Source organism: Schistocerca nitens, chromosome 8 (genome assembly GCF_023898315.1).
Source record: "Schistocerca nitens isolate TAMUIC-IGC-003100 chromosome 8, iqSchNite1.1, whole genome shotgun sequence".
Lineage (NCBI taxonomy): Eukaryota > Metazoa > Arthropoda > Insecta > Orthoptera > Acrididae > Schistocerca > Schistocerca nitens.
The window spans coordinates 635,209,885-635,226,106 of NC_064621.1; the positions used below are offsets into that span (position 1 = coordinate 635,209,885).

Below are 16,222 nucleotides of genomic sequence, written 5' to 3' on the forward strand. Positions count from 1 at the left end.
ATGGACAGTGTCTTGAAAGGAGGATATAAGATGAACATCAACAAAAGCAAAACAAAGATAATGGAATGTGGTCGAATTAAGTCGGGTGATGCTGAGGGAATTAGATTAGGAAATGAGACACTTAAAGTAGTAAAGGAGTTTTGCTATTTAGGGAGTAAAATAACCGATGATGGTCGAAGTAGAGAGGATATAAAATGTAGACTGGCAATGGCAAGGAAAGCGTTTCTCAAGAAGAGAAATTTGTTAACATCGAGTATAGATTTAGTTGTCAGGAAATCGTTTCTGAAAGTATTTGTATGGAGTGTAGCCATGTATGGAAGTGAGACATGGACGATAACTAGTTTGGACAAGAAGAGAATAGAAGCTTTCGAAATGTGGTGCTACAGAAGAATGCTGAAGATAAGGTGGGTAGATCACGTAACTAATGAGGAGGTATTGAATAGGATTGGGGAGAAGAGAAGTTTGTGGCACAACTTGACTAGAAGAAGGGATCGGTTGGTAGGACATGTTTTGAGGCATCAAGGCATCACACATTTAGCATTGGAGGGCAGCGTGGAGGGTAAAAATCGTAGAGGGAGACCAAGAGATGAATACACTAAGCAGATTCAGAAGGATGTAGGTTGCAGTAGGTACTGGGAGATGAAGAAGCTTGCACAGGATAGAGTAGCATGGAGAGCTGCATCAAACCAGTCTCAGGACTGAAGACCACAACAACAACAACACCTTTCTTGGGTGTTGGTGTGGCTTGTGCATTTTCCAGTTTTTAGGTACAGATCTTGTGTTGATCAAGCAGTTGTATAAACATCTATAAATGGAGCTATTTCATCAGCATACTCTGAAAGGAATCTAATTGGTGTGCAATCCGGACCAGAAGTCCTGCTTGAATTAAATGACTTAATTGTTTGCCTACACGGAGGGTATCTACTTCCAAATTAATCATGTTTGCAGGTGCTCATGATTAATTCTGGAGTATTTACTGCATCTTCCATGGTGAAAGAATTTTGGAATAACTCTTTAGTGATGTTACCATTGATATCTTGCAGTGGAGGTATTTATTGTTTCTTACCACAAGTATAATTTATACATGACCAGAACTTTTTTAGGTTTTCTGCCAGATCTTGAGATTTGGAAACTATTAAAAGCATCTCACATTGAAGTCCACACAAACTTTATAGCATCTGTAAACTGGCATGGTTCCTGAAGATTTTGTGTTTTTTCTTTTGAATCTAGCATGTTTTTTTCTTCGGTGCTGTAACACTGTCCTGACATGCTTTCTTTCCCTTGGTAATCTGTTTCTTATGTTATTAATTTACTTTATATAATACAGTCAGTTGCTTTAGCACTTTTTTTTTTAATGAGCCATGTTTGAAGATACTTATATAGTTAGTATGAAAAAAGTGGAAATTGTGTGTCAAGAAGTCATTATGTGAATTTTTTATCTGTTTTTTTTTTAAGTTGATAACTTTCGTGTTTATTTTTAAATGATGGAAAATCCAGGATGGAATAATGACAATATTACGAAAAGATTGAGTTGCAGACAGGCACAACAAAAACATGCTAAAATGTTAGCTTTTGGCTGAAAGGCCTTCTTCTGAAGTAGACAAGGCGTGCACATTCATGCAAGCACAACTTACACACACACACACACACACACACACACACACACACACTCCCACTCAACTACCGTCTCTAGCCTCAGCGTCCGCTTCAGAAGAAGAAGGGCTTTTGGTCAAAAATTCACATGTTTAGCAATCTTTTTATTGTGCTTGTCTGCGACTCAACCTCTCCTCTATATGGTGAATAGCAGTCTACCCTTTTCATAATAGTGTGTTCATTTTTGATGGATTTACACCTTGTGGTATTCATGACCTTGTGGTCACAAATCCTTATGTCCATAATGACACTTTTTATTTCCTCCGGATTGTTTATTGCTAAGAGGTTTTGTATATTATCACAACCATTTACACTGAAACTAATTGCCCAAATAAATTTTCTGAAAATTCATTTTATACAATTTTGAATGATATTTCAACCAACAACTGATTTCAAACGTTCTTTGTCTACAATTGACGGGAAATTGTGTGAGTTGAGCACATATTCAAAATGAGCTCATATTTAAAATGAGACTAAAATTTTCCTTGAATCTTTTAGGAACCATATCATGTAAGTCTGGACTTGGTAGAAGGAAACAATTATCATGCAATTTATTTTGGTTGTTGAGTACAGCTTCTACACATATTGACTCACAGCAGCTGTCTACTTCAGTTCCACTACAAGAGAAACTACGTACAACAGCACCACCACCACCAACTGAATTTAGTGTATCCTTTATGTACATCATTAAGTTCATCAGCTTAACTTATCTCCGATTTAAGCTTCAGTGATTTCTGGTAGTGCTTGGAGTTCTGGTTCTTTCCCAACTCATTTATGATAGTTTACAGCTATAATACTACTATTTTCTAGGTATACCCTTCTGTTTCTTTCTCAACACAGCTGTGATAATTTGGAACTATAGTACTGACATTTTCCCGGTCTGCCTTTTTCCTGTGTACATTGTGAGCTCCACCATTATCTACAAACAAGATGATGGTCTTTATCACTTCAGATAGCCTTTGGAAGCCAGACAGAAATTTTTTTGTCCTTAAGTGACATTGTGACATGAGCCAAGACATGCAGTTGGCTGTGCCCTGTGCTCTTTGTGGCAACCAGAAGGACTCCTACCAAATCTTTGATAACATAAGAGTGCACATTGGATTTCTTCCTGTCTTTGGCAACGTTATCCCTAAGGGGCTCTTATCATGCACCTAACGCTGGATCTCCCAACCTCCACTAGTACTACCTTTGTCAATCCTCGGACCTTGCAAGACAGGATGAGCCCTCTAGAACAGAGAAAATGAGTGCAGTTTGGAAAGGATAGTTGCCGTATACAGATATTGCCAGAAAGTTGATTGTCAGGGAAACCAAAGAGACCTTTTGATCACCCTCCCAGAAAGTCTTTCTCTGCTTGCCACATCTTGAAACCACTTCCCACTCGACCACAGGTTGACCACAGCAGTAGACCTGTTGGGACATTTGTGACTTGCTGGACATCCCTCGAATACTCACGCCTAGGTCTCCTCAGTGATGCTACATTTTTGTATCTTCTATATTTGCCAATTAAATTCAGTATGCCATGTCAGGCATTTCTACTGTGCTTTGTCTCTTTGAATAGTTGTTCCTGTGCATTTTACTATACACCATGTATTCAGCAACAAGAAGCTACCTTCTCTCTGTATATATTTCATGATTATATGTCTTATATTTTGGTCACATCTTTTAAATTATCCCGAAAAACTGAGAATTCTTTTAGAAATCCAATGTTATTGCCCCCCCCCCCCCAATCTCTCTCTCTCTCTCTCTCTCTCTCTCTCTCTCTCTCTCTCTCTCTGTGTGTGTGTGTGTGTGTGTGTGTGTGTGTGTGTGTGTGTGTGTGTGTGTGTAAAATATGTACTATATATTAAAAACAAAGATTCCATGACTTTACCAAACGGGAAAGTGCTGGTAGATAGACACAATAAAAAAAACACACAAACTCACACACACAAAATTTCAAGCTTTCGCAACCAACGGTTGCTTCGTGAGGAAAGAGGGAAGAAGAGGGAAAGATGAAAGGATGTGGGTTTTAAGGGAGAGGGTAAGGAGTCATTCCAATCCCGGGAGCGGAAAGACTTACCTTAGGGGGAAAAAGGACAGGTATACACTCGCACACACACATATCCATCCACACATATCCATCCACACATATACAGACACAAGCAGACATATTTAAAGGCCTTTAAGCGGAAAGACTTACCTTAGGGGGAAAAAAGGACAGGTATACACTCGCGCGCGCCCACACACACACACACACACACACACACACACACACACCCATCCATCCATCCACACATATACAGACACAAGCAGACATATTTAAAGGCCTTTAAATATGTCTGCTTGTGTCTGTATATGTGTGGATGGATATGTGTGTATGTGCGAGTGTATACCTGTCCTTTTTTCCCCCTAAGTAAGTCTTTCCGCTCCCGGGATTGGAATGACTCCTTACCCTCTCCCTTAAAACCCACATCCTTTTGTCTGTCCCTCTCCTTCCCTCTTTCCTGATGAAGCAACCGTTGTTGCGAAAGCTTGAAATTTTGTGTGTGTGTTTGTGTGTTTTTTTATTGTGTCTATCTACCAGCGCTTTCCCGTTTGGTAAGTCATGGAATCTTTGTTTTTAATATATTTTTCCCGTGTGGAATGTTTCTTTCTATTTAAAATATGTACTATGTACACTTGATCATTACAATAAGGTTAGAAGGCTACATTGCTACTCACTGTAAAGATGACACGTTCAGTTGCAGACTGGCACAGTGAAAAGACTGTTACACACTTAGCTTTCAGCCAAAGCCTTCTTCAGAAAAGAAAGGAAAGCACCCACAATCCATACAAGTAGGCACACCTCATGCACACATTCTGGTATTCTGCCCCGATAATTAGAAAGCCGACCAGAAAGCATGAACCTAAATGACAACTGCTAGGCAGCGCTCTTAATGTTTGTGAGCACTGTTGCCATGACCTCATCGCTGGGCACGGGCCACGCGCCACATGTCAGCCCATCGATGCCCATGGCCATTCTCACAGCATGGGGTCGAGGACCTCAGTCGTGTTCCGACTGCACTCTCATTTATTCATTATACACAGCATTGTTTGGTTCTTGCTATTGGTATGTCTAAGACTCGTGATTTGGTTTCCACTTCATACTTGTTGTTCTGTCATGTTGTCTTGTTCGTCCATCGCCATTGTTATCTTTTGTGCTTTTCGGTGACACAGTCGACACCCTCGGCTGCTCAGCCAGCGTCTCCCGCCGGTGCCGCAATTTCGGTTACTATTATTGGTGGAAAGATAAAATGTTAATGGCATCTTATGAATGCAAAATTCGTGCAACTTGTGAAACAGTAACAGTAACAGCTTCTCGTGCAGCAGTAATTGCAACAGCAGTTCCAACATCAGGAAAATCACCTTTTATCACAATGCTTGCAGGTGCAGGATTCACAGCCTGTTCATTCTGTGGTCGTTTCCCAGGTGGAGTCCTGTCCACCTCTGTTTGTGCTGTTTAACGACATCAGCGAATGTCAGGACATGTATTTGCAATGGCTGAAACAGCACTTTGCTGCTTTTTGGGTTTCTGATGTTGCTCTCTCCAGTGGTCACTATTCATTTCTCGGGCTTCCCCAAAGACTTTTTGCTACTAAAGAAGCTGGCTCCCATCTCAAATCCGATTGCCCTCATGTTTGAGGAGATGTGTTCATTGCTGTCAAACTATTATTCACAATGATTCTGTGTGGTCACATTGTGCCTTAAGTTCCATAAATACCACAAGCAACCAGGTCAGTCATACCACTCGTGGGAGACAGATTTACAAGGACTGAGTTCATGTGATTTCAATTGCGTCTTGCAAAACCTCATATGTAGATTCCTCGATTCGTGGTGTGGTGATCCAATTGGCTCCCGATATGGAAGTACAAACTGCATCCCCGGGCTGGACGATCCTTTTTTGGATGATATTTTTAAAATGGCACATTCTTTCGAAATTTCACAAGCAGCAAATGAACGCCTTAGGGCTTATCCCCAGATAGCTGTGGTTCATCCTCCATCAAGGGGTCAAAATTCTCGTATGTCCATTTCCCAATGACAGTGTCATGATTCATCACTTTCAAAGGTGTCAGTAGGCTCTGAGCAGCCACTCAAACCGTGTCAGCATAAGCAGTGGAGGCTCCCATCTTGTCTTGAATGTTTCACAATGCACCAACGTGCAATCTGTTCAACCTCACTCACCACTTGTGTAAAGGTATGGTCCGTGAACTCCAGGCCATTCTTCCCTAGGACAGTCCACCTGATACCAAGTTGTTTATTGATCTCTTGACTCTAAATTAGGATGTTTGTTTCCAAGCAGACACAGAAGCAACAGTTTCCCTGGTGAACCTCACAATGTATGCTCGTCTGCGCTACCCAGCATTGACCTGTCCTCCTGCAAGTTGGTTGCATAAGTTGACAGCTCCATTCCCCTTCAGAAGTCAGTTCACAACTGCGGCAGCTTACAAGTAGGTTACATAGAATAACACCAAAATAAAAATTTATTTGCAAAGAAAATGCACCATTTACAACAACAAAACACACTGCATAAACAAGTGTCTGTTGACATCAAAATGTTTCAGACTATGCAATACTTTTTAACAACAAACTACTTTTGATGCGTCTTTCTTGTGAGCCTCATTTTGATGAGCATGATCTCACAACTGTTTACATTTCTAACAGTTTGCTGGAAAAATTGTGAATGGTGATTTGAGAAGTATTACTTTCAAAGTAAATTTCCTTTTACACGAAATAAATTATGTTGCATGTGATGAATTTCTTAAATCACGGAATGTTAGACACTCATTCCAACTTAATGCTGAGGACCAGCCACTTAGAGAAAATTCAGGCCCAGAAGACCAGTCATTTATGCCAGTATTTAAAATTCTACTGGCACATTTGTGTTTCATATATCTGTAAGGGTAAAACGTGCTAAAAAAAAAAAAAAGACCAAGTTTCAAAGTTTGTCTTTCATATTTATTTTAGTTATTTCATAGATTACAAATTATTCAGTAATAATGGCAACAAGTATAATTATCCATTTAACGAAATGTGCAAACTGAGTTCTTGAGCAATTGCTCATGTAATTGGCTTGTCTATGGAAAAGTCGAAGTGCTGTACGGAACACGTATTTATCCAGGTAACCCATGAAATGTTCATTAACAGCAGTGAAATTTGTAATTGTGCTTGTCTGAAATTTTCAGCTGCTGCAGTTTAAGCTGTGCACTTAGGATCCTGCCGAACCACACACTCGTAAAAACAGCAAACAATTTTTGACAACTAATATTATAAGTGAAAGCTTAGCTTTTCTTGTAGTTATACTTTGTTAATTTAAACTATTGACTTATCCTATTTGTGTGCTCACACTGCTTAACAATGATGTTGTTATTGGCTGACAACATCACGAGTCCTATGCCTGTAATATCTGCTGTCGTTGGATGGCGAGATCACATGACATGAGCTGTGGTTGGCTGATAAAAACACATTGCAATCTCAACTTCAGTGCTTCAGAAGCTACATTGCTGTATTTGATGGAATTTGTTTGGATCTCTTCATAATACAAAAATATGCATTTTAAATGGTGCCACACAGCAAAGATCTTTCCAAAATGTGCACTTTTTCTGTGTTTTGTTTCCATAATGTTGGGAAGTTCTATACCAGCGCATAAAACAGTCACCAGTCAAAGGATTGCCAAGTTTCACTGCTCCTATGGGAAGTATATTGTCACTTAACAGAGAAAATATGTGCTTTCATCAGGTGTGTGGAGTATTTTGACCCAGGAAAAAGAGTATTTTCACCAGAGAAAATGTGTATTTTTAACCGGTACATCCGCAAAAAACATACTCTTTTTTTTTCTCGTCTGTGTATACAACTGCAACATTTCTGGCCTAAATGCCTTCTGTTGTTTGGGTTTGCCATCACGGACGAAGTTCAGGTCATCTTGCGCGTGGGTCCCTTCCAGGAACTTTATCTTTGTGCTTATTTTGAATCTGTCAAACCTGGTCTGGGATGCAATACCAATTTCAAGGTGCATATTTATGTACATACAGATGCAGTGTCCTGTATCTGTTTGGCACGTTTGCTTCTGGTCTTTCTATGGACGGCGGTTGAGCTTGAACTCAATCGCCTTCATGAAGCTGGGGTAATTGAACTTGTCAAAACTAATGCTTGGGCTACACCACAGGTAGCGGTTGAGAAGCCAAATGGCTGCCTCCGGCTCTCTGGAGATTTTGGGTCAACAATCAATGCCCGTTTCACCAGTGAATATTTTTCTAAGATCGACCTGACCAATGCTTATTTGCAGATCCCACATTATGGTCATCAGCACTGACTTTGGCTTGTACAAATATGAGCATTTGCCCTTTGGGATCTCTCCCACTCTGACAGTCTTACAGAGTTACCTCGAACAGTTAACTATTTCCATTCCCGCTTGTATGCATTATCTAGATGACTCAATTATTACGAGTGCTAAGTGCCAAGACCACCTGCTCTACCTCTGCACCCTCTTTATTACATTGTGTGACGCAGGGCTCAAATGCAGCCTATACAAATGTCAGGTTGCTTTTCCAGGAGCAAGTGGAATACCTCAGACACTTGCTTCAACAAAGAAGGGATTCAGCCCACTGACTGCACTGTTTTGGCTATTGACTCACTCTCATATTCCTAAAACCTACAGGGGCTGCAGGCTTTTCAGGTAAGGTGAATTATTATTCTATGTTCCTCCACCAAGCAGCATATTTTATGAACCCACACAACGAGTTGCAGAGAAAGAGCATTCCGTTCGGCAGTTGGCTGCCTGTGAGCACTCTTTCATCCAGCTGAAGCACACGTTACACTCAGCACCCTGCCTTACACCCTTTACTGCATCGTGTCCCTTGTACTGGCTAATGACACTTCTCCCTACAGCATTTGTGCAGTGCGGTCACACTGTAACAATGACGGTACTGAGCAACCCATCATTTATACGCCGAAGACAATGCCTACCCAAAGAAATTACTCACAGATCGAGAAAGAGACTTTAGGGGTGATATTTGCCGTTGAGAAATTCCATATGTATCCCTTTGAGACTGAATTTACCCTCATTACTGACCACAAACTGTTGGTTGTACTCTTCTTGGGTTACAGAGGGGATGGCTCAGAGGCTCCAGAGTTGGGCTGTTTTCCTTAGTTCTTACAATTACACCATTAAGTACAAGCCTACTATGCAATATGCAAATACGGATGAACTCTCTCATGTACTCTTAGGATCAGACCCAGCATTTGACCAACAGGAGCTCTTCCAGTATCCACACTAATGTAGAACGTCAATGTGCCGTGACCTTGTCTTACGGTGTGTCATGTACTACGTGCTGCGTGGGAGGCCCACTTTTTTTTCCAAGTCAGATAATCCAGAACTCTGTGCCTGCGCCCATCTTTCACACCATTTGTTTGTGTCTCTGATGTTCTCCTGCTGGTTTTGGAGGGGAATACGCACCGCGATGTCATCCCAACTACCTTACACCCTCATATCTTGGAACTCCTCCATTGTGGACAGTGAGGTATGTCGCAGATGAGAGCCCTTGTTAGCCAATATGCCTACTGGCCGTGACTGAACAAATACGTGGAGACTATGGTGTGCAGTTATTTGGTGTGTGTCCAACATAAGCTGCTGCTGCTCCTGTCCCCCCCCCCCCTCCCACACACACACACACACACCTTGCCCACTCCCCTTTGCCCATGGGACCGCATTCAGCTGGACTTTGCTGGTCCCTCTTTGGGCTCTATGTGGCTCATTGTCATTGGTGCTTAATCTGACAACCCCTACGTGATTAGCATGGCGTCCATCACTATGACCATCAAACTCGTTGCACTTGCCCAAATTCTTTCCATCAGAGGGCTTCCCCGCACCCTTGTGTCTGACAGTGTACCCCCATTCATGACGACAGCCTTTGAATAGTTCTGCAATGCCAATGGCATTAAACACCTGTTCAGCCTGCCTTTTCGCCCCTACACCAATGACGATGTGGAGCGAATGGTGTGTACATTTATACAACAAATGTTGAAATCAGTGAGCATATCCACCATGACACCAGCATGCGCAGTGTCTGTAAGTGTACAGGACCACCCACGTCCATGACTGCCAGAGCTCCTCAGTAGGTGACAATCACATACTCTCCTCCTCCTCCTCCTGGCACGACAGCCCTCAAAACCCATGATCCAACACAGTGGATAATACCCTCCAAATTCAGTGGTCTGGGCATTTTCCTGTGGAGCAAAACCTTTGCGGGTGCCAGCTATGGTGGTGGCCACCCATGGGTGGCACCTTATTACAGTTGATACTCTGTGGGGTTTGGAGTGTCGTCTCACCAACCAACACCGTCCCTGCCTGCTGACTGTGCCAACATTGGTGGGTCACTCATAGTTGGAGAGCCCACCATTGCAAACTCATCAATCACACAAGTACAATTTTCAATACAGGGCATCATTGGGAGTTCCTATGTATGCATATTTGAAGATTGAGACCTCACCGCCTCATCCATTCCCTCAATAGTTGTCTCCCACACCGCTGTTCCCTAATGAATTGCCCGTCGTCCCGCTCTTCTTCTCCCAGCTGGCAGACTCCTGTGCCAGAGCACGGTTCGGGACACTTAACTGTGCCACCAGTTCACTTCCAAAATGTCCTCGCCTCAGTGCTAGGCGCAGGTCACATCCCACGTGCCAGCCTATCGACACTCACGCACGTGCTGTAAACCTCACAGGGCAAGGGGCCTGGACCTCAGTTGTGTTCCAACTGCGATCTCATTTGTTCATTATATGCAACAATGTTTGGTTCTTGATATTGCAACATCGAAGGCTCACCATTTGGTTTCCACTCCAGATGTGTTGGTCTGTCATGTTCTCTTATTACTTCTGTTGTTGTCTGTCATGGTTTACAACAACTCACTGTTACCCTTAGCCGCTTGACCAGTGTCACGTGGAAATGCCACGATTCCAGTTCTATACACATAACCACTATCTCCAGTCTCCTCTAGCCAAACTCAAGCAGGGACACCTCACACATATTTTATTGCTATCTCCAGCCATTCTAGTGAGACTCCAGAGCCTGACTAGGGCAGTCAGAGAAAGCAGACATGTGAGCGTGATGGATGCATGTTTAGTGGTTAATAAAAAAAAAAAAATGGGGAGAAGAGAGACCGTGAAAAGGGGAAAGAATGAAAAGCAAATCGGACTTTGTATTAATAACAGAAAAGCTATCGGACTTCGTTATTCGGAAAAGCTATTGTTGGGGTGGTCCTTGTGGCGTTTTTGAGCAAAAGTTAAACCAATTTTCACTACAAAAGTTATTCAAAAGAAACAGAGAATAACAGAATGTAACTGACAGGGGGAAGTGGCGTAGACGAGAGATCATCCTTTACCAGATTAACTTATCTTCTTTCGGGCGGCGTCCACGTCTTCAAAAATCTCCTTCATTTCAGCGTGAAAAAATCTGCTCCGAAATCTTGCAATAGTCCAGGGATCACTAATTTATACCAATTAAAATCATCTTGATACTGTATGCAATTTAATTCACTTTGCTACTTCCATCCACCGAATTTCTTAATAACTTCCACAATGTCTACACATTACAATCAGATCAAGATTAGCCATTAAGTTTTTACGTCAGCATCAGATCACGTCTGCCTTCAGCTTCAGCTAACAAGAGACAATTGAAACGGAATAAAAAAAAAAAAAAAAAAAAAAAAAGTTAACAATTTTAGTAGTTTCTCTGCCGTCGAGCGCTCATACCGCTGCGACGAGATATTTTTTATCTGAGGGAACGAGTGTAGCGCGGCAAAATTCAAAGTCCCGCTACACATGCTTGTGTGAATGTGAGTCTGGCTAGAGCGGCCAGCAATAGTGGTCATGTGTGCATGAGGTGTGACAGCTTGTGTTCATTTGTGTGTGTTTCCCTTTCTTTTCTGAAGAAGGCTTTGGCTGCAAGCTAACTTGTAACAGTCTTTCTTTCTTTCTTTCTTTCTTTCTTTCTTTCTTTCTTTCTTTCTTTCTTTCTTTTTTTTTTTTTTTTTTTTTTTTTTTTTTTTTGCCTGTCTGCAACTCAAAGTATCATCTTTATGGTAAGTAAAGATCCATCCTATTCTTCATTGTTGATATTCCAACCTGGGCTTTCCATTGTTATACATTATTTCATACAGTGTATACATAATTTCTGATAAATATAATGTATACTCATTAGTAGTAAAAACTAATTAATCTAATTGAGATGTTCTTTTTGCTAAGGAAAAATGGAGCCCATCTGATAGAGCAAAAATTCTGATGCATTTGAGTTCTGCTACTGGATACTATCTACATGTACTCTTCCGTTTGCAAGTAGATTATGACATGGATCTTCGGAGCATAGTTGATTTTCCAGCAATATTGGACAACACATTACATCTGCAAGGTAGGTTACCTATAGTGCATGTGTACCAACCTTTTAACCCTTAAATGCATGATTTTTTATTTCATGCTGTAAAAATCGCCATGTTTAGTTTATAGTGCCTACATTACGAAAAAAATATTGAAAATTTTTTTTAATTAAATTAACAAAGCATTATTGTTGACAATCGCTACAAACACAGAAACAGACCTAATTTCAAATCTATTGTAAAGACACTCGAATTAACTGTCTACACCATATCTACTTACGTTTTCAAAATAAAAAAGTAATTTTCAAACCCACAAATTGGTGCACAAACACAAAAAAAGTGTCTACTTTCCGCCAAAACACATGCACGGCAGTACATCCACACAGCTGATTGTCGAACTGGTTCTGTTCATCCTGCCATTTATGATCGCTATGAAGACCTAGTAGCAGCTTAGCAGCTGCAGTAGTGTGTATACACTTAACTACATAACGAATGTGTTACAAAATGTTGCTCAGTATAGGATACATCGAAGAAATGAAGTCTGTAGCTGATCAGCTACACTATGCATGAAAGGGTTAAAAACATATTGCTTTAAATGAAAGTTATGTTCTTCCTAAACTATGGATTACTTAGATGATAGAGCAAGCACCCAGAAGGAAACTTTATCATGGAGCAGTACAAAAGCGGCAAAGATATACTTAAGGAAAGAAATCACACTTTTCGTTCCCTCATCAGTGTGATTTCTGCCGTGCAGTAGTTTACAAACTGTCTCAGAATTTATACCTGCTGCACTGCTCATCATTTCAGAGTTAAATTGTATGGATGTCTCATTGATGTGTCTGTGTACTTTCCCTTTTCATCTCTTCAGTTTTTTAGTCACATGTGAGGAATGAGAAAAGAACTGGTTGTTATAAATTTTTATGTATTGGAACAACAATTACAAAACGGGAAGCCTCCCACTATTCCACATAGTTTCTGCTATTTTGTAGTCAATTGTAGTATGAATGGGAAGTTTGGTGAGTCCTGCGTAATATGGGTTGCTGGAATGTGTATGCAGTCATTGAATGGGAAACTGGTACACTGCTAATCATATTCAAACCACTTGCATCCCAGCACCTTCTTAAATGATCCTGCCGTGTGGAAATCACATTGTGAGAGATATGACATATCTAACATTCCTATAGGGAAGATTTTCAAACACAAATCATGGTAGTTCGACCAAGTACTGTCTGACTGCATTACACTGCAGGGCTTCGCAGATATGCTGGCATTCAGAATTTGCACAGTGTCACCTTATGGATTGTGGTAATTGATATATACTTTACAAAAATGTTTTAGGAGTTGGATCATAACTGTTATTTATTGCTGGGTGATATGTACACACAGCATTGTGATGGATCTTTTCTTCATCAGTCAATGAGCTACACACTTTAGAATGAAATTGCAGTCCATTATCAAATAGTTTGCCTGAATGGCCTTTAGATTGTAGACACTTTGGTATCCTGACATAAGTCACATTATTTTATAATTTTTTGTACTCGCCAAGACATGTTATCAAAGATCACTTGTTTCTCAATTTGTTGTAAGCATTCCTCCAGACCAAAACGTCCAAAACTGATAAGGGTATATTTCTACGTCCACATACATACTCCACAAACCGCCATGTGGTGCTTGGTGCAAGGTACCTTGTAGTGCTATTAGTCATTTACTTTCCTGCTTCACTCCAGAATAAGTGAGGGAAAACAGCTGTATATGCTTCTTTACAAGCCCTAATTTGTGTTATCTTTTCTATGTGATTCCTATGCAAAATATATGTTTGCGGCAGTAGAATTGTTCTGCAATTGGCTTCAAATGCCGATTCTCTAAACTTTCTAAATAGTTGTCCACGAAAAGAACATTGTTTTCCCTCTACGGATTTCCACTTGAGTTCACGAAGCACCTCTGTTATACTTGGGTGTTGGTCGAACCTGCCAGCCTGCCATTGAATTTCTTTGGTGTCGTTTTTTAATCCGACGTGGTGAGGATCCTAACACTCTTAAACATGAAATATAAAACTTCAACTGTTCCTTTGCTGTCTTCTGTAGCCACGCCAGACAGGTCAGTGAGATACTGGATAGAAAGCCTCCAACCCACTTAGTGATTTCACATGAGACTAGAATTTTCTCAAGTTCTCAGCAAGAACCTTTACTAAGGTATGCTTGCGATAGTTTTTGTATGCTTTGCACATGATCTTTTTAAAGGCACACTAATTTCTGCTAGCTTTTGCCTTCTGTCGTTCGGGTGTTCTTTTTTGAACTGAGAATGCAAAAGTGTCTGATTCCTCGCCATTAATCCACTTCCTTCGCACATATTTCTCCAGAGCATCATTTACAATCCCTTTAAACTTTGACCATAATTCCTCTATGTCCATCATATTGGAAGTAATTGATGTCCATTCGTTACCTAAGTGGGATGCTATTTAATCATATTGTCAATATTGTGTTTTGGCTTGCAAAGTCTCCACAATTCCTAGTTTTAACTCTGTGCTACAATACAAGATGTCGCCATAAATTAAGTAATATTATTGAATTTTAATTTTTCTGTTTCATATTGATACATTGTTTTGATCATTTTTAATATCTCATCTGCTTCTTGCTATGCTTTAATATTACATAGAAAAGTATGAATTTTTGACTCTCCATACATACCTCTTATAAAATTAACCTTGATCTCTCTTCTGTGACACATGGGATCTCAGTACAAACATCTTTTAAATATTGCAGAAAATGTGACAAAGCATGAGCCACCACATTTATTTCATCAGGAATTTACTGGATATCACAGCTGAATCCCTGGAGGGTGATGACCCATCTAGCAAGTCATATATGTATTAATTTGCACTGAAGGAGAAGGAATAATGCCCTATGATTTGTCTGAGCAATGCTGGGCTGCCCAACCATAAAATAGCAGAACTAGTCAAAGCCTTAAAAAATCGCAAGTGCTTCGTGCTCTGTCTAACAATATTTCCTTTCCCACACTGACAAAACTTGACTTGCGAACGTGATCATATGACGTTGTTCCTGATCATTTTCACTGAGTAGTTGATATAAAGTGGCTCCCAAGTCCAGATACTGTACTGTCTCTCTCAAGATAGAATGATATATCAAGGTCTGCTGGTACAGTAGTGGAGCTTCTAGGAATTGCTTCTTGACATCATCTAACGCTTCCTCTTGGTCAGTTCCCAAGTGCAAACTGAATTCTTCCTAGTTAATTGCAGTAAAGCAAGCAGTAACAAGCCATACACTTTTAAGAAAATGCTTGTAGTATCCACAAAAACTGAAATATGATTGAAGTTGGTTTTTACATGTTGATAGTGAAAAATTTTGAATTGCTCCTAATTTCTTCAGATCAGGCTCAGTCCTGCAGACAAGATGGCATGTTTCATGAATTGCATCTTCTTGCAAATTTAAAATTTTTCAGATTGAGTGTCACTGCAGCCGATTTAAATGTTGTCAGATCTTTATTTATTGTATTTTTGTGCTCCTGCCATGACATGGATGCAGTCAAAATATCATTGACAAACACTGTTACATTCTGCAAAAGCTTCTCCCCAAGAGTCACGTCCAAAGGTCAAACAAATGCTGCTAATGAAATGTTTAAACTGAATGTAATCTGCTTGAAGTTGTAGCATCTTCTGTTGTGCAAGAATGCATTAACTTTCAATTTCTTGCCTCCAGTTCCAACTTCCAATAACTATTTGTCACATCCAAATTATTAAGATAGATCTCGCTGAGGCTGAGTGACGTGATTAGTCCAATGTAGTTGTTTTTTTTTTCTCACTAGTCAACAGCCATTTTGCATTTGGGATGTGATACATCAACTATTATTATTTTGGTGTGTAGAATCTGAATATACCTTTCAAAATGTTCTAGCATGTATCATTTTTGAGTTTTTAAAGGCTTTTTATTTTTCGTATTCAGTATTTCGCGTTTTACTGTTCTTCTGTTTTGATGTTCAATTGTTTGTTTTTTATTTCCATAGGAGAGCTAGAAGATCTACAAATCATCAGTAAATGTTAAGTGTGTTTCCTGTGAAAGATAGTGCAAATTTTTCTGTTTAGGATTCACACTAAGAAAAATGGCAACTAGTAAATCTCGTTGCTGTCTAAACCACCCCAACAACTTTTGTTATGTGTGTGGGAAATTCAC

At 40.2% G+C, this 16,222-nt stretch overlaps 1 protein-coding gene across 2 annotated transcripts in view; it reads left to right on the plus strand.

The window, feature by feature from the left end:
- The window catches only part of LOC126199331 (nonsense-mediated mRNA decay factor SMG5), a 305,533-nt gene that overhangs the window by 42,405 nt on the left and 246,906 nt on the right, over nucleotides 1-16,222 (plus strand). For both annotated transcript variants that reach the window (XM_049936180.1, XM_049936181.1), the window contains one exon: nucleotides 11,908-12,070. In XM_049936180.1, the coding sequence (XP_049792137.1) occupies nucleotides 11,908-12,070 (163 nt within the window). The remainder of the gene's footprint in view (nucleotides 1-11,907; nucleotides 12,071-16,222) is intronic.